This window comes from Pristiophorus japonicus, chromosome 19, assembly GCF_044704955.1.
Source record: "Pristiophorus japonicus isolate sPriJap1 chromosome 19, sPriJap1.hap1, whole genome shotgun sequence".
Classification (NCBI taxonomy): Eukaryota; Metazoa; Chordata; class Chondrichthyes; family Pristiophoridae; genus Pristiophorus; species Pristiophorus japonicus.
The window spans coordinates 35325535-35345288 of record NC_091995.1 but is presented as its reverse complement, the minus strand read 5'-3'; the positions used below and the strand labels follow the sequence as shown (position 1 = coordinate 35345288).

The 19754-nt window shown below is 48.7% G+C and overlaps 1 protein-coding gene across 1 annotated transcript in view; it reads left to right on the top strand.

The window, feature by feature from the left end:
- Nucleotides 1-681: 681 nt before the first annotated feature.
- Nucleotides 682-19754, top strand: part of LOC139230171 (complement C5-like) — an 80785-nt gene continuing 61712 nt past the window's right edge. Inside the window, exon 1 of the mRNA XM_070862013.1 lies at nucleotides 682-725. Within this exon, the coding sequence (XP_070718114.1) occupies nucleotides 682-725 (44 nt within the window). The remainder of the gene's footprint in view (nucleotides 726-19754) is intronic.

Below are 19754 nucleotides of genomic sequence, written 5' to 3'. Positions count from 1 at the left end.
ATGTACATATTGTCTCGCATTAGAATTCAACTAAGGGGACAGGATTTCTGTAGCTGTCAAGTAACACCTCAAATTTAAAATTCTCATCCTTGTGTTCAAATCCCTCCTTGGCCTTGCCCCTCCCTATCTCTGTAATCTCCTCCAGCCCCACAACCCCCCGAGATGTCTGCGCTCCTCTAATTCTACCCTCCTGAGCATCCCTGATTATAATCGCTCATCCATCGGTGGCCGTGCCTTCTGTTGCCTGGGCCCCAAGCTCTGGAACTCCCTCCCTAAACCTCTCCGCCTCTCTACCTCTCTTTCCTCCTTCAAGACGCTTCTTAAAACCTCCCTCTCTAACCAAGCACCTGCCCTAATTTTTCCTTGTGTGGCTCGACATCAAACTTCTTGTCTCATAACTCTCCTGTGAGGCGCCTTGGGATGGTTCACTATGTTAAAGGCGCTATATAAATACTAGTTGTTGACATCACTTCCTAAAGGCGCTTGATAAAGTGCCACATAACAGGCTTGCCAGCACAGTTGAAGCCCATGGAATAAAAGGGACAGTGGCAGATGGATATGAAATTGGTTCAGTGACAGGAAACTGAGCAGCACCGTCGGGAAAAGCTGCATGGGGTGTGCAACTTTTCCGGCAGTAGTTTGGACTTTTGCCCGATCCGTCAGCCCGGAAGTGCGTCCACAATGACCGTCTGGAAAATCAGCGCGGTCCAGCATAACCGGCGTCGGTGAGGAGGGTAAAGTTCTCCACAGGTAAGTGCAAGTGTTTGTTCTTTTAATTTTCTTCAGCGATCTGTGTTGTGGTGGCGTGGGCAATGTTTTGGGAATGTTTTTTGGGGGTTTTTTACGGTTGCCCCCGGCCTCTCTCGAAGCGCACACAGCTTTAGTTCCCGAGTTTCCCATCCTTGCGCCACGAAAATTGTACTTGCCTTCGCACTGCGCCCCCTGACACAGGGCCCAGGCGCCCAAACTTCAATGCCAAAGCGCAAACTACTCCCGGCCGGTAACTTTCCTGCCCCGCCTCCCTTCTCGCCCCGAGAACAGAAATAGCTCAAATCCAGTCCTACGTCTCTTGATTTCAGTGGCAAACACAAATGGGGGCGAGACTTAGAACGGGCTGCGATTCGCTATCACCCACCTTGCAGTGTCGCACAAAGCCAAGAATCTACCTCAGAGAGAGAGGGGTGGGGGGGGGGGGGGTTTAATTCTGACTTTTGCCCATAGTGTCAAACGGGTAATATCGGATTGTTTACACCTCTCTCACTTCTCCTTCCCGTTCACTTCAGTGGAATAAAACTCAGGAGAGACAATGGGCGCTCGAGAGGCAGAGAGGTATCGGGAAAGAAAGACAACCTTGCATTTATATAGCACCTTTCACAACCACCCGACATCTCAAAGCACTTTACAGCCAATAAAGTACTTTTGGAGTGCAGTCACGGTTGTAATGTGGGAAACGCAGCAGCCAATTTGCGCTCGGCAAGCTCCCACACACAGCAATGTGACCTGATAATCTGTTTTTTAGTGATGTTCATTGAGGGATAGATATTGGGCAGGACACCTAGGGATAACTCCCCCGCTCATCTTTGAAATAGTGTCCATGGGATCTTTTATGTCCATCTGAGAGAGCAGATGGGATCTTGGTTTAACGTCTCATCCGAAAGACGGCACCTCCGACAGTGCAGTGCTCCCTCAGCACTGCACTAGAGTGTCAGCCTGGGTTTCTGTGCTCGAAGTCCCTGGAGTGGGACTTGAACCCACAACCTTCTGACTCAGAGGTGAGGGTGCTGCCCACTGAGCCCCAGCTGACATTCCAGAGTACAGGGCCTAGGCGGTTGAAGGCATCACCTGCCAATGCTTGGGTGAAGGAAATCAGGGTTGCGCAAGAGGCCAGAATGGGAGGATTTCATTTTTATTTGTTCATGGGATGTGGGTGTCACTGGCAAGGCCAGCATTTATTGCCCATCCCCAATTGCCCTTGAGAAGGTGGTGGTGAGCCACTTTCTTGAACCGCTGCAGTCCGTGTGGTGAAGGTGCTCCCACAGTGCTGTTAGGAAGGGAGTTCCAGGATTGTGACCCAGCGACGATGAAGGAATGGCCGATATATTTCCAAGTCAGGATGGTGTGTGACTCGGAGGGGAATGTGGAGGTGATGGTGTTCCCATACGCCTGTTGCCCTTGTCCTTCTAGGAGGTGGAGGTCGCGGGTTTGGGAGGTGCTTTCCTACATTACAACAGTGACTACACGCCAAAAGGACTTCATTGGCTGTAAAGCACTTTGCGACATCCGGTAGTCGTGAATATTGTGTTCCTAACACAGATGAGGCTGCACACAGGGAGGTTAAAGTAACAGTGACCTCAGTCTTTAATAAGATACTCCAGAATGAGGACCAGACCTTAGGGGCTGGCTTATATACAGTGCTCCCAAGGGATGCTAGGACTTCAGGGGATGAGCTCCCTGGTGGCGGAACATGGGAGTGCATGCTTTACAGATACACAACATCACTCCCCTCCCCCCAAAGTCAAAGTGAAAACTATTTACAAGGGGAGGCGGTCGGGAGCCTTTCTTTCCCTGGTGGACCGCCTCGGTACAAATGTCTGTTCCGGTGTGTTGGCTGTGCCCTCGCTGGGCTGGCGTGTTGTTGGCCCTGCAGGGCTGCTGGGTGAGCCTGGCCTTGTTGGGCTGTTGGGCGAGTTGGGTTCGATTTCCTGGTCCGGGGTGGTGTCGTTGATCCTTTGGGTGTGTGTTGTGGGCTCAAAAAAGGTGGTGTCTGCTGTGGGTTATTCAGGGCAGTCTGTGAACCGCTGTCTCGTTTGGTCCAGGTGCTTTCTGCAAATTTGTCCATTATCTGGTTTGACTACAAACACCCTATTCCCTTCTTTAGCTATCACCGTGCCCGCAATCCACTTGGGACCATGTCCATAGTTTAGCACATACACAGGGTCATTCAGATCAATTTCCCGTGACACAGTGGCGCGACCATCGTTTACATTTTGTTGCTGTCGCCTGCTCTTGTAAATGTAGATTCTTTTCTCTCAATCTGGTTCAGTAAAATTACTGAGTCGAATACCTCTTGTGCTTTAAACAGAGCAGTCTTTATTTTACCGGCCGGCAAGACTTATCAGACAGAAGATATACTTTCTCGATCGAGCGTACACACTCCCTACGGATAAGTGACGTTACATTGTCAAGGCACGATGGTTATACATTTTCGGCAAAAGATAACAAGATAGGGCTAGAGTGACATCCCAGCTCAGCCCATCTCTTTTGATCCCTCCTTCCCTTTGTCCACTCATAAGCCGACCCAAGCATGGTCCGATTTTAAACAAAGACCTTCTGTCAATGTTTCAGGTTAATAACATGATTTAATAAGACCTTGAGGTTTTTCTGCAAGCTGTGGGTTTTGTTTCAATATGTGTTAGTGTTGTAACATTTCGCAGTCTCGAGTCTGAGATGTCATGGCTATTCCTCCATGAATTGTTTGTTAGCTTATACTGTCCCTATACAATTCCCACATTCTCAACTTCAATGTCTCTATACATTTTTAAACATTCACATTCCCCCCTTTTAACATTCCATGATAACACTTAGGATCATTCTAGGAGTAAAATGTATAGGGAATGTGAACACACCCAACATCTAGAAAAGTTCCCATTTTGCGCATAAACATAAGACATGTTGCTCTCGTCTCTGTCTCCCCTCCCATGCGCCGAAACTGTCATATATCAACACTATTATACAGACTGTGGCATACAGACAGTTTCATCTTATGGCTCAGGATTCAGATAAATAGTCCAATTATTTTGCTGATTAAAAGAGTTCAGTTTTCCCGTCTCTCTTCTCAGGTCACCGTCAGTGTAGCTGGCTGTCTATCACTACGGGTAAAAGTTCAAACTGGTCCAATTAGGATGCCAACGGCCTTGTTCAGCTATAGAGAAGAGGAAGTCTGGAACAGAAACAGGAGTTAGAATAACCAGTAAAATAGGTTCGTTAGGGGGTGGTGAGCTTGCAGTGGTGCAGGTGAACCCAGGCACTTTTCCCGTCAACCTTGGCTGCAGTGGGGGTAGTGAGTAACACCTGAAAAGGCCCCTCCCATTGTGGCTCTAATCCCTTCTGAATCCATACTTCCCTGGTGCCACGAGGGACAATTCGGGTAAAACTGGGAGGTCGAGGTGAGCATCTTGACTGGTTGTGAACTAGTCGCAGAGCCTGAGTCAGAGAAAGAACATAGGTGGTCATCAGTCGAGCTGAGATACCATATCTAGGAACAATTTCCCTCATTAACACCTTAACAACAGTTTGAGCCTTATTGTCCAGGGTAGGGTAGGCTTCAATCCATCTGCTAAACACATCTACTATTACTAACACATATTTGTAACACTGAACTTTTTGCAACTCAATGTAGTCCAACTGAAATGTCTCAAAGGGACCTTCGGGTAGGGGCGTTTTACCCCAATCACAGGGGACTCCCTTCCCTGGATTATGTTGCTGGCAAACCAGGCAACAACTACTGATGTTCTGGGTGAGTGCCTGGAGTCTAGGGTGCCACCAAGTAGCCAAAAGTGTGTCACTCGTGGTCCTTGCTCCACAATGAGTAGCAAAATGCATACATTCAATAACCCATAGAGCCAACTCGTCAGACATACAAGTCTGTTCCGCGGGAGTGGTCCAGAGTTTAGAAACATTGTCATAAGTACATCCATAATATTTCCACAACAGTTTATCTTTTTCAGGAGCGTCCTCCTGTGCTTTAGTAACATCTTGGATGGTTGGCATTGGTTTTTTCGAGGCTAACTTATCCTTCGCAGGATTTTTTAGTCTGACTCATCATTCTGGGCACTACCATCTGTTGGTGACGAGAGGCCTGTTTAGCCTCTTTGTCAGCACAGTGGTTCCCTATATCAACCGGGGATTTCCGGTGGTGTGGGCGGTACATTTGACAATGGCAATGCGTTTGGGGAACATGAGGGCTTGCAACAAATCAGATACTAACTGTTTATGAGACATCTCATTCCCCTGTGAGGTTAGGAATCCCCTATTTTTCCATAATTGTCCGAAATCATGGGCCACCCCAAAGGCATACCTAGAGTCGGTATAGATATTGACCTTGAGATCTTTGGCCAAGATACAGGCTCGGGTGAGGGCGAATAGTTCAGCTTGTTGGGCAGAATAGGCAGTTTCAAAAAGCGGCAGATTCCAAGACCTGATTCTCCTGGTTTACTATGGCATATCCTGAGATTCGTGTACCTTCTGGATTAATTCCATCAACATACATAATACAGTCTGGATCTTCAATTGGTACATCAACAAAATCTTCCCTGACTGATGTGGCCTCTTAAATTAAAGATAAACAATCATGACTGGGTTCTTCCTCATCTTGGGGTGGCTCAGCAAGAAAACAGGCCGGATTAATTGCAGTACAGTGCCGAAAGGTCAGCTTAGGATTGTTTAGTAAGTAGATCTCATATCTGCTTTGCCTGGCCATGGTAAGGTGTTGAGTCTGCAGTTGGCCCAGGAGGGCAGCTACGGAGTGAGATGTGTTAAGACAACGGTAGCACAGTCTTTCAGAATTGTACAATACAGTTGAAAGGGCCGGTCATAGAGGGGCCGGCCCAAAGCCGGAGCTTGCAGCAGGGCTGTCTTTAGTTCCTTAAAGGCTTGGACGTCTACGGTTTCTATTTCAAAGCTGCCTTACTTATTTGTATACGGGGTGAGGTGCTTAGTCATCAGGGCAACATTAGGGATCCAGGATCTGCAGTAATTGATCATCCCCAACCACTGTTGCATTTGTTTAGCCGTGCTAGGGACTGGAAACTGGCAAATTGGTTCGACTCGGCTAGCTAGCCTCCAAAGCTCAGTGGATACTCGGTATTGCCTGTGATTTCAGTGGGTACTGTCGGATAAGGGCCAGTCCACGTTGCCCTGCACTGGGATCTCAATCGGATCAATGGGAATATAACCCACTTGGGAGGGGTCCTCTGCCCACACATGAGGATCCACATAGTCAGGTATGTCAGAGCCAGTATGATGCTGCAGAGTCGTTAAGACCTTCTCGGGGTCCCCGTGGAATTTGCACATCCCGGCTGGTAGGGTCAGCCTCGTCTATAGCCTGGCGCACCATAACTCCCAAATCTTTAGCGTGGTGGGGAGGTCATACTTCACGAGTAATATGTGGTGCCACCGTTGGGGGCTGTCCATTTCCACAAAATCTTCCTTCCCTTCCGGTCCAGTCACTCTAGCCCTTAATAGAATTTCCTTCACTTCCCCTTCGTGATCCTGATAAAAGTTCTGCAGGTCCTGATTCTTTCCACTGGGATCGTATGCTAGGGTCAGTGATAGGGTGCCTGCGGCAGGTCCAGAGACCACCACTGAGGGGTTCTAGTGGTATACTGCCGCTTAAGAGTTCCCTGTTTTACAATAATCCCATCATCTCCACACTCCAAATGCAGCTGGAATTTGCAGAGGAGGTCTCCAGCCATCAAGTTACAGTCCAGATTGGTTGTGATAGCAATTCGATGTTCCACCGATTCTTCCTGGTAACCCATTTTAACCGGTTCTGACACTGGGAATGTCGAGATTTGTCCCAGGAATCCTGAAAGTTCCTGTGTTTCAGTAGAGGCAGGGAGTTTAAGCTTTGATTGTACAGAAGACATGAAGGCTCCCGTATCTATCAAAAAGGGTTGCCACTCATTCAGAATTTTTAACAATATCATTGGTTCGTCGTCCGGGGAGGATCCCTGCACAATCAAGCTGCGTAGTCAATCGGGGAACAATTAACCAAAGGGGTTGTTCTGGGAGAAGTTAGTGTAAGATCCTCCTCTCCCCCCTTGCCCCCCTCCTCTTCCTTTTTCATGCTGACGGTAGGGGCAATTTTTATTCCAATGTCCTTCCTGCCCACAATTAAAACAGTCAATTCCTCTTACCCAGTCCCGGCCTCTTCCCATACCATGCCGGGGACAATAGGGAGGTTTATTAGCAGGGCTCGGGCCATTTGGTTGTTTAGTATAACCGTATCCTTGCTTATCCATCCAATCCTGTATACAACACTGCGGTTCTATTGATCCTTCCTCCCGAGATGGTTCTTCCTTTCTAGTCACGTATTCAGTCTTGACCCGGGTTGGGAGCGCACCTCCCCCCTCCCCTTTATTTTCCTGCCAATAATATCTAACTGCCCTTTCAAGTGTGAGATCTGGTCCTTTCAGCTATATTGCTTGTGAACTGGGGATCCGAATCGCTATCAGAGGATGAGGAGTCAGTTTGGGTTTGTTGCTTTGGTGGTATGGAGTTATTTTCAACTCCTCTTGCCGGAGTGTAAGGTGGAGGATGTTGGGAAGAGGACTGGAGCAAGGGGCCAGGGGGTGCGGGAGGCGCCGTTGGGCGCTGAGTCAGTGTCCACTCATCAATTTCATCATCAGCCTCGGTTAACACAAAGCCAGCCATTTTACTACATAGTCGGTCAATACCTTTCTCAGAGGTCCCAGAGGATCTCTTAGTAAGTTTCTCGTGCGCACATTCTTTTTTTTAAGACGTCTACAGTTTTAACATGTGTTCCCTCTGTCAATGAAAGTCCTAATTTAATAGCATTTATTTGCCAACTTGACAGAAGTGATGCATCTTTTCATTTTTTTTGACAATCCCTGTGCTTTTTTTTTACTACCTCTATGCTTCTAGTGCCACCTAGAGGCCACTGGTCATCTCCTAATAATTTGTTCAGGGCTCCTGATAATTTTCTAAAGTCTTCAGCTCTTTCAGGGAATTCCTCACATAACTTTTGTAGCGGACTATCCGCATCCGTTGTTTTATCCAACTGATTACCCATTTTCACGCTGTCCCTCGTATTACCGTGTCACTACGCGTTCATGTCGTCGTGCGATTTGAACAAACTTAAAACAAACAGACTTTACTAAAACTAACACAAAGCCACGTCACCCTGTGGCTCGCATCGTCACGCGATTCAAACTTGAACAGACTTAACAAACTTACTAAACTAACACAAAGCCGCGTCGCCCCGCGGCTCGTGTCGCCGCGCGATTCAAACTTGAACAGACTTAACAAACTTACTAAACTAACACAAAGCCTCGTCACCCCGCGGCTTGCGTCGCCGCGCGATTCAAAGTTGAACAGACTTAACAAACTTACTAAACTAACACAAAGCCGCGTCACCCCGCGGCTCACGTCGCCGCGCGATTCAATATAACAGACTTAACAAACTTACAATAAATGGACTTACAAAAATCAGCACTGACTTGATATTATTTCGTGGTTCGCGTTGCTGCGCGTTCGCATTGGCCCACGTTCACTCGGGCGCGCGCTCGCGCCGCTGCACGTCTCGCATCACCACGTGTTAGCGCCACTGCACGTCTGCGTCAGCCCTCCTCCACTCGGCCGCACACTCGCGCCGCTGCACGTCTCGCGTCGCTGCGCGTTCGCATCGGCCCTACCTTCTGAGTTGCTGTGTGATTTAAATTCAATCAGTGCCTAGACGGGCCAAGTGATATACAAGGTCGACATCACACCTGATTTGAACACCTATCCTCTCTTTAATTCCCCATAAGCCTTACTTAATTCCCTGTGAGCCTAATTTTCCAAATTTGATTTCTTATGAGCCTTATTTAATTTCTTTTAGTCTCCAAATTTCCCTATCCTTTCGCGTCACTGTGCAGTTTAAATCCAATCAGTCAATGAAAGCCCTAATTTAATGGAGTTTTCCTGCCTACTGGACAGGAGTGATTTTTTTTTAAACTGCAGTGGAATTTTTCTCATAATTTAAAATCTCAGAACATTTTTTTTTAGCACCTATTTAGTACGTTACTTTTTTTTTCCATAACTAGAGAGAAGTCTGGCACGTCGGCTGTGGACTGCTTTTCGTTATCTCAATTGTTCCAGCCTCAAGGTCGTGTTATTTAATATAATATATTTTTTTTTAATCCTTTTGAATCCATCTCAGTTGTTTTGCTGTGCCTTCTCTGAATGTTTTCTTTCGACAAGTAAGTGAGCATGTTAAATCCTTTTTTTTTAACCACCGGGACCATGTAATTTTTTCTTTTTTTTTAACAAACCTATCCTTTGTGCATTTCCTGGCTCCGTAACTTATCATCCGAATATACGTAATATAGGACAACACTACGAAGGGTTAAAAAAAACTTTCATTCTGTTTGAGATAAAACAAACCACAACTCCCCGGCTTTTTTTTTTACAGTAAAAATCACACAAGCATTTCTCATTTAAACAGACGTTCACAAGAGTCTCTTTTCTTTCCTATTAATTTTTGGATCCATGATTGATCATCTATCCCTATCTAGCTCTAACTATAACCTATCTTTCCAAGTCGCCGCTTGGTTTGCGTCATCGCGCAATTTCCCTATCTCTATCCCTATTCTAAGTTTGAAAGGTATTCACCAGATTGTCTTGGATCTCGTTCAGACACTACCTGAGAACCAGCGAGTGGCTAAACTTTCCTCAGACTTTTGAAACCGGGGGAAACTGGAGCAGTATTGAAATCATGCTCACTCCAGTGGCCACTTTCCCCTCGTCTCGTCCAAGGCTAGTCTGGCTCTTAATTCGCAAGTTTTCGGCAGTCGTCCGTTGAGATCCCAGTTCTGACACCAAATGTAAATGTAGATTCTTTTCTCTCAATCTGGTTCAGTAAAATTACTGAGTCGAATACCTCTTGTGCTTTAAACAAAGCAGTCTTTATTTTACCGGCCGGCAAGACTTATCAGACAGAAGATATACTTTCTCGATCGAGCGTACACACTCCCTACGGATAAGTGACGTTACATTGTCAAGGCACGATGGTTATACATTTTCGGCAAAAGATAACAAGATAGGGCTAGAGTGACATCCCAGCTCAGCCCATCTCTTTTGATCCCTCCTTCCCTTTGTCCACTCATAAGCCGACCCAAGCATGGTCCGATTTTAAACAAAGACCTTCTGTCAATGTTTCAGGTTAATAACATGATTTAATAAGACCTTGAGGTTTTTCTGCAAGCTGTGGGTTTTGTTTCAATATGTGTTAGTGTTGTAACATTTCGCAGTCTCGAGTCTGAGATGTCATGGCTATTCCTCCATGAATTGTTTGTTAGCTTATACTGTCCCTATACAATTCCCACGTTCTCAACTTCAATGTCTCTATACATTTTTAAACATTCACACTCTCTACCTGATCATGCAGGTTGGGGTGAACCAGCGAGAGTCTGGTTAAAGTGTCCTTTTCATGAGTAGCTCAGCCGGGGGCACCCTTGTGAGCGAGTGGGGTCTCGTGCGGTAGCTGAGCAGTACTCGGGACAGGCGGGTTTGGAGTGAGCCTTCTGTGACTTGTTTAAGGCTCTGTTTGATGGTTTGTACTGCCCGCTCTGCCTGCCCATTGGAGGCTGGTTTAAACGGGGCCGAGGTGACATGTTTGATCCCATTGCGGGTCATGAATTCTTTAAATTCGGCACTGGTGAAACATGGCCCGTTGTCACTGACCAGTCTGTCAGGCAGGCTGTGGGTGACAAACATGGCCCTCAGGCTTTCAATGGTGGCGGTGGCGGTGCTTCCCGACATTATTTCACATTCAATCCATTTTGAAAAAGCATCCACCAACACCAGGAACATTTTACCGAGAAACGGGCCCGCATAGTCGACATGGATCCTCGACCATGGTCTGGAGGGCCAGGACCACAAACTTAGTGGTGCCTCTCTGGGTGCGTTGCTCAACTGAGCACACACGCTGCATTGCCGTACACAGGACTCTAAGTCAAAGTCGATACCGGGCCACCACACGTGGGATCTGGCTATCGCTTTCATCATTACTATAGCCGGGTGTGTGCTGTGGAGATCCAAGATGAACGTCTCCCTGCCCTTTTTGGGTAGCACTACGCGGTTACCCCACAATAGGCAGTCTGCCTGAATGGACAGCTCGTCCTTTCGCCGCTGGAATGGCTTGATTAGCTCTTGCATTTCAACAGGGATGCTGGCCCAGCTCCCATGCAGTACACAGTTTTTTACTAGGGACAGCAGAGGATCTTGGCTGGTCCAAGTCCTAATCTGGCAGGCTGTGACAGGTGATTTATCATTTTCAAACACTTTTATAACCATCAACAAGTCTGCGGGCTGTGCCACCATCAACAAGTTTGCAGGCTGCGCCATTTCCACCCCCGTGGTGGGCAATGGTAGCCGACTGAGAACATCCACACAGTTCTCGGTGCCTGGCCTGTGGCGGATGGTATAGTTATTCGCTGATAGCGCGAGTGCCCACCTTTATATGCGGGCTGAGGCATTAGTATTTATCCCCTTGTTTTCAGCGAACTGGGATATGAGGGGCTTGTGATCGGTTTCCAGCTCAAATTTGAGGCCAAACAGGTACTGATGCATTTTCTTTACCCTGACCACGCACGCTAATGCCCCTTTCTCAATCATACTGTAGGCTCTCTCGGCCTTAGACAAGCTCCGGGAAGCATAGGCGATAGGTTGCAACTTCTCCTTAATGCTAGCTTGTTGTAATACACACCCGACTCCGTACGATGACACGTCACATGCTAGCACAGGTCTTTTAACTTGTTATACAATACAAGCAGCTTGTACCCAGTTCTCACCCTTGCACAATAACACATGTAGGGGCTCTAAAAGGGTGCTTAATCCCGGTAGGAAGTTACCAAAATAGTTGAGGAGTCCCAGGAACGACCGCAGCTCCGTGACGTTCTGTGGCCTGGGCGCCTTCCTGATAGCCTCTGTCTTGGCATCTGTGGGCCGAATGCCGTCCGCCGCGATCTTTCTCCCCAAAAACACCACTTCTGTTGCCATGAAGACGCATTTCGACCTCTTCAGCCATAGCTCTGCGCAATCCAGTCGCTGGAGGACCTCCTCCAGGTTTTGTAGGTGCTCGGCGGTGTCCCGACCCGTGACCAATATGTCGTCCTGAAAAACCACCGTGTGTGGTACTGACTTGAGTAGGCTCTCCATGTTTCTCTGGTAGATCGCTGCAGCCGACTGAATTCCAAACGGTCATCCATTGTAAATGAACAGTCCCTTGTGCGTGTTGATGCAGCTGAGGCCCTTCGAAGACTCCTCCAGCTCCTGCGTCATGTAGGCCAAAGTCAGGTCAAGCTTGGTGAATGTCTTGCCTCCTGCCACCGTCGCAAATAGGTCGTCAGCCTTAGGCAGCGGGTATTGGTCCTGTAGTGAGAAACGATTAATAGTTAATTTATAATCGCCGCAAATCCTGACCGTGCCATCACTTTTGAGTACTGGAACAATTGGGCTGGCCTACTCGCTGAATTCCACTGAGGAGATGATGCCCTCACGTTGCAGCCTGTCCAGCTCGATTTCCACTCTCTCCCTCATCAGATCTCTCAGCACACAAGATCTGTTTGGTGTTATCACTGGTGGACATAAATGCCTGTGCTATCGCAATGACCTTACTGAGGGTCGGTGTCTCTACAGTCAAAAGTTTTTGTAGGATGGTCTCGTGGCCAATGCCCAGTACAAAAAAGTCTCTGAGCATTTGCTCCAGGTAGCCATCAAACTCACATTGTCCTGCAAGTCGCCTTAGCTCGGCGACGTAGCTCGCCACTTCCTGACCTTCAGATCACTGGCACGTGTAGAACCGATACCTCGCCATCAGCACACTCTCCCTCTGGTTAAGATGCTCCCGAACCAGTGTACACAGCTCCTCATACGACTTATCTGTGGGCTTCACCGGAGCCAGAAGATTCTTCATGAGGCTGTAGGTCGGTGCCCCGCAAACCGTGAGGAGGACCGCTCTCCTTTTTGCAGCGCTTCCTTTTCCGTCCAGCTCGTTGGCTACAAAGTACTGGTCTAACCGTTCGACATAGGCTTCCCAGTCCTCACCCTCCGAGAACTTCTCCAGGATACCCACAGTTTGTTGCATCTTTGCATTGGATTCGTATTCTCGTCGCCAGTTATTGTGTTTCTAACACAGATGAGGCTGCACACAGGGAGGTTAAAGTAACAGTGACCTCAGTCTTTAATAAGACACTCCAGAGTGAGGAACAGGCCTTAGGGGCTGGCTTATATATAGTGCTCCCAAGGGATGCTGGGATCCCTTGGGACTTCAGTGGATGAGCTCCCTGGTGGCGGAACATGGAAGTGCATGCTTTACAGATACACAACAGTGACAGGCGCTATAGAAATGCAAGTCTTTCATTCTAGATTCGCGACATTGCCTTTCCCGCAATTGGATTCAGACCCCTTTTATATCCCGATCGCAATAGAATTGCTTTTACGAAGCGAGTGTTCTTTACCCTGTGCCAATATTCTCGCTTGATGGATTTAAATGTTCACAAAAAAGGTCATCATCATCATAGGCAGTCCCTCAAAATCAAGGAAGACTTTCTTCCACTCTCAAAGTGAGTTCTCAGGTGACTGAACAGTCCAATTCTGGAATTACAGTCCCTGTCACAGGTGGGACAGACAGTGGTTGGAGGAAAGGGTGGGTGGGGAGTCCGGTTTGCCGCACGCTCCTTCCGCTGCCTGCACTTGTTTTCTGCATGCTCTCGGCGATGAGTCTCGAGGTGCTCAATGCCCTCCCAGATACTCTTCCTCCATTTTGGGCAGCCTTTGGCCAAGGATTCCCAGATGCCATTGCGGATGTTGCACTTTATCAAGGAGTCTTTGAGGGTGTGCTTGAAACGTTTCCTCTGCCCACCTGGGGCTCGCGTGCCGTGTAGGAATTCCAAGTAGAGCGCTCGCTTTGGGAGTTTTGTGCCAGGCATGCGGACAATGTGGTCCGCCCAACAGAGCTGGTCGAATGTGGTCAGTGCTTCAATGCTGGGGGTGTTGGCCTAATCAAGAACTCTGACGTTGGTGCGTTTATCCTCCCAGGGGATTTGCTGGATCTTGCGGAGACATCGTTAGTGGTATTTCTCCAGGGATTTGAGTTGTCTACTGTATATGGTCCACGTCTCTGAGCCTCACAGGAGGGCGGGTATCACTACAGCCCTGTAGACCATAAGCTTGGTGCCAGATTTGAGGGCCTGATCTTCGAACACTCTCTTCCTCAGGCGACCGAAGGCTGCGCTGGCGCACTGGAGACGGTGTTGAACCTCACCGTCGATGCCTGCCCTTGCTGATAAGCTTATTCAAAAACAAGAAGAGTGCATTTGCAAAAGATGGTTACTGACAAGTCAATGCTGATTTCCGCTTTATCTACTTTCTGCAACAAATTCCTCCGTCTGTCATTAGGGCATGAAATTACTGCAAATCTTGTCTCCTGTCACAGAGGGACCCCAATTCATGTCTAGTGCATCCTTATCCAATTCAAACTTCACGGTGACCATTGTGCTAGCCAATCACGTGCTGGCTGTCCCATTACTGCATTGTCCTAAGCACTCATGTGTAGTGGTTGTGTCACTGGACCAGCAATCCAGAGGCCTGGACTAATAATCCAATCAAACGTGAAGTTCAAATCCCATCATGGCAGACTGAACTCAGTTAAAAAGAATAATCTGAAAATAAATAACTGGTACCAGTAAAAGTGCCCATGATGCTGTCGGGTTGTCATAAAAACCCAACTGGTTCACTGATGTCCTTCAGGCAAAGAAACCTGCCGTCCTTACCCTGGCTGGTTTAGAAGGATATGTTGAAGGGGTTAGATGAAGAGGGGTGAGTGCAGGCTTGTGCGGAGTATAAACGCTGTTTAGACCTGCTTCTATGTTGTAAATACTTTGTAATACAGTTTTTTAATATATGTGACTCCTGTTCCAGCTCAGCTTATTTTTATTCAGTCACGGGATGTGGGCGTCGCTGGCAAGGCCAGCAAATTGCTCTCGAGAAGGTGGTGTGAACCGTCTTCTTGAACCGCTGCAGTCCATGTGGTGAAGGTGCTCCCACAGTGCGGTTAATGAGGGAGTTCCAGGATTTTGACCCAGCAACGATGAAGGAACGGACGACATATTTCCAAGTCAGGATGGTGTGTGCCTTGGAGGGGAACATGGAGGTGGTGGTGTTCCCCTGCACCTGCTGCCCTGGTCCTTCTAGGTGGTAGAGGTCCTGGGTTTGGGAGGTGCTGCCGAAGAAACCTTGGCGAGTTGCTGCAGTGCATCTTGTAGATGGTGCACACTGCAGCCACGGTGCGCCGGTGGTGGAGGGAGTGAATGTTTAAGGTTGGTTGATGTCACCACCAACGCTGCTCCCCGCAAAATCCTGCAAATTCATTGGCAGGATTTGCCACACCAATGTCAGCGTTACCAGCATCGAGGCATTGACCACACTCGATCATCTCCGATGGACGGGCGACATTGTCCGTATGCCCGATACTAGACTCCCGAAGCAAGCTTTCTACCCCAAGCTCAAGCTAGGCGAGCCCCAGGAGGGCAGAGAAAATGCTTCAAGGACACCCTCAAAGCCGCCTTGAAAAAATATAACATCCCCACCGACTCTTGGGAGTCCCTGGCCCAAGACCGTTCAAAGTGGAGGAGAAGCATCCGGGAAGGTGCCGAACACCTCCAGTCTCTTTGCCGGGAGCACGTGGAAGCCAAGCACAAACAGCGGAAGGAGCGTACGACAAATCACACATCCCACCCACCGTCTGCCCTACCTGTGACAGAGACGGTAATTCCCGCATTGGTCTCATCAGTCACCTGAGAACTCACCTTAGTGTGGAAGCAAGTCAGCCTCGACCCCGAGGGACTGCCGAAGAAGACGAGAAGGTCGATGTGCGTGGTGAGGAATATCGGGCGGGGTGTAAAACCGACATTCCACCCGAACCCGTGGGATTCTCACCCGGTTAAAATTAACCCGAGAGTTCCGCTCTATAGGGACAGCTTTTGTGTGCAAAAACCTTCATTCAAAACAACATTGGAGATGACTGCAATCCAAAGTATCCTGGATAGTCAGTGGCAGGAGAGTTAAAAGGACACTAATCGTTGAGGGGTAAGACTTCTTACCAGTGTACAATTAATGAGTAACTCACCGTCAATATTGACCAACAAAATCCACAGGTTGTGGAATCACTTCCCTCTCCGATACAGCTCCACCGGACGCTTATTCAGACATGGGGCTGCTAGTGATGTTGCTCTTTGCCTGTTTGCTCCTACCTCTGACCAAGCAGAAACCTTCGTGAGTATCAACTTTAGTTGCTAGAGCTAAGCGAAGCCTCCATAAAATAACGTTTGAAAGCCCTGATTTTTGCAGGATGCACAATCTGTTTAACACCGAAAATACGCCAACGCATTTTGAAATGAATTCGAGTAGCGGCCTCATAACAATCACACTCATGCAACGATTTATTTAACATTTTACAAAGTAATTTTTAAGAAAGAAATTGATGTTCACAGTCAGAGAAAAAAATGGAGTTGAGGTACATAGAATTACAGATTGTAAAGCACAGAAACAGGCCATTCAATACAACTGGACGATAAGAAACATAAGAAATAGGAGCAGGAGTGGGCCATTTGGCCCCTCGAGCCTGCTCCGCCATTCAATAAGATCATGGCTGATCTAATCCTGGCCTCAACTTCACTCCCCTGCCCGCTCCCCATAACCTTTTACTCCCTTATCATTCAAAAATCTGTCGATCTCCGCCTTAAATATATTCAATGACCCAGCCTCCACAGCTCCCTGGGGCAGAGAATTCCACAGATACACGGCCCACTGAGAGAAGAAATTCCTCCTCATTTCTGTTTTAAATGGGCAACCACTTACTCTGAAACTATGCCCCCGGTTCTAGATTCCCCCACGAAGGGAAATATCCTCTCCGCAGCTACCCTGTCACGCCCCCTCAGAATCTTACACGTTTCAATAAGATCACCTCTCATTCTTCTAAACTCCAATGAGTATAGGCCCAAACTTCTCAAACTTTCTTCATAAGACAACCCCTTCATCTCAGAAATCAACCTCGTGAACCTTCTCTGAACTGCCTCCAATGCAAGTACATCTTTCCTTAAATAAGGAGACCAAAACTGTACACAGTACTCCAGGTGTGGTCTCACTAATGCCCTGTACATTTGTAGCAGGACTTCCCTAATTTTATACTCTATCCCCCTTGCAATAAAGACCAACATTCCATTTGCCTTCCTAATTACTTGCTGTACCTGCATGCTAACAGTTTGTGTTTCATGTACAAGGACACCCAGATCCCTCGGTACCTCAGCATTTTGTAATCCCTGCCCATTTAAATAATAATTTGCTTTTTATTTTTCCTCACAGTGGACAACCTCACATTTTCTCACATTATACTCCATCTGCCAAATTTTTGTCCACTCACTGAGCCTCTCTATATCCCTTTGCAGATTCTTTGCATCCTCCTCACAACTTGCTTTCCCACCTATCATTGGGCCCAAGTTTCGGGCCGTGCCTAGAACGGCGCAGCCCCGACCTGGACACCCATTTTTCGCGCCCGAAAGTGCGCCTAAAAAATACCTGCAGATTCTCCGGCTCCCTGCAGGTTCTCTGGAGCTTGGCGCGGTGCAGCACGAGCTGTGGGGGGTGGAGCCAGGTCCCTGCGCTGAAATCAGTGCCGGGACCTCTGCACAGGCGCGCTACAGTGGGCGCGCATGTGCTGTAGCTCCAGGCGCCCGAAACTGTGTGGGAGGGGCCCGAAGCACGCCGCCCCTAGCCCTGGCCGAATGGGCTCACTGGGGCGACGAAGATCAGGCTGCACCTCTCTCGTCTAGCTCCTGCTCTTGCTCCAGCTTCCTCCCCTGTTCAGCTGGCTCTCTCAAAACCCCCCAACCCCCCAGCTCCCGCTCTGCTCTGCCCCCAGCTCCTGCTCCACTCCCCCCCCAGCTCCCGCTCCGCTCACCCCCAGCTCCCGCTCCGCTGCCGGCTCCCACCCCCCCAGCTCCCGCTCCGCTCACCGCCCCAGCTCCCGCTCCGCTCCCCGCCCCAGCTCCGACCTCCAACCCCCGCCCCAGCTCCGACCTCCGACCCCAGCCCCAGCTCTGAGCTCGGACCCCCGCCCCAGCTTCGAGCTCCGATCCCCGCCCCCGCCCCAACTCCGACCTCCGACCCCCGCCCCAGCTCCGACCCCCACCCCAGCTCCCGCTTCCCCGGCCACCTACCTTTAACTCCAGTCCCGGGGCCCGCCCGCCCGGCATCTTGCTGGGGGCGGACCCTGCCCGAAGTCTTGGGCCTGGCATCTCCACGTCGGCCGGACCCGTTCAGCCTCCTCCCTCTCCTCTCCCCCTCCCTCCCTCCCTCCCTCCCTCTCCCCCTCCCTCTCCTCTCCCCCCCTCCCTCTCCCTACCCCTCCCTCTCCCTCTTACTACCCCTCCCTCTCTCCCCTCTCCCCACCCCTACCTCTCCCTCTCCCCACCCCTACCTCTCCCTCTCCCCACCCCTCCCTCCCTTCATCCCCCTCCCAACCCCTCCCTCCCTCCCCCTCCCCCTCCCCACCCAACCTCCCCCCTCCTCCTCCTCCCCCCCATCTCCCCCCTCCTCCTTCCCCCCTCCTCCCCCCTCCTCCTCCCCTTCCTCCCCTCGCTGTCAGAAACACATAAACACTGACAGACAGAGAGAGAGACATTGACACTGACAGAGAGTGAGAGAGACTGACTGACAGAGAGAGAGACACACACACTTGGGGGGGGGGGGCGTCCCAGCATGCTGTTGGAGGGCTCACGGTGCTGCAGTCGGTGAGTAGAAATTTTTTTATTTATTGATTTTTTAATTTTTTAAATGTTTTATTAATTTTTTTTGATTGATTTATTGGTTGATTTATTGTTGTATTTATCATTTATTATTGATGATGGCTCTTTATTTGTAAACCTGAAGTGTTTAATGTTTGTAAACTTCCCTTTAAACACCCCCCGCCCCCCTCCCCCATTCCCTACGCCTGATTTTCTAAGTGTAGGCAAGGTTTTTCTGAGTGTACAAAAATCTACACTTACTCCATTCTAAGTTAGTTTGGAGTAAGTTTTCACTGCCTAAGCTTTCAAAACGAGCGTAAGTGGCCGGACACGCCCCATTTGAAGAAAAAATCTGTTCCAAACTGAAACTGTTCGAACTGACTAGAACTGGAGCAAACTAAATGCTGAGAATTGCAATTTTTAAGATACTCCATTCTAAATCAATTGCTCAAAAAAAACATGAGCAACTCAGGCCGAAACTTGGCCCCCTTGTATTATCAGCAAATTTGGCTACATTACACTCGGTCCCTTCATCCACGTCATTAATATAGATTGTAAATAGTTGAGGCCCCAGCACTGATCCCTATGGCACCCCACTAGTTACCGTTTTCCAACCTGAGAATTACCTATTTATCCCGACTCTCTATTTTCTGTTGTTAGCCAAACCGCTATTCATGCTAATATATTACCCCCGTGAGCTCTTATCTTGTGCAGTAACCTTTTATGTGGCACCTGATCGAATGCCTTCTGGAAATCCAAATACACAACATCTACTGGTTCCCCTTCATCCACCCTGCTCGTTACAGCCTTAAAGAACTCCAGCAAATTTGTCAAACATGATTTCCCTTTCATAAAACCATGCTGACTCTGCTTGACTGTGTTATGATTTTCTAAATGTCCTGCTACGATTTCCTTAATAATCTACTTCAGCATTTTCCCAATGACAGATGTTAGGCTAACTGGTCTATAGTTTCCTGCTTTCTGTCTCCCTCCTTTCTTGAATAGAGGCATCACATTTTCGGTTTTCCAATCCGCTGGGACCTCCTCGGAATCCAGGGAATTTTGGTAGATTACAACCAATGCACCAGCTATCTCTGCATCCACTTCTTTTAAGACCCTACAGTGCAGGCCATCAGGTCCTGGGGACTTGTCCACCTTTAGTCCCATTAGTTTGCCTAATACTTTCTC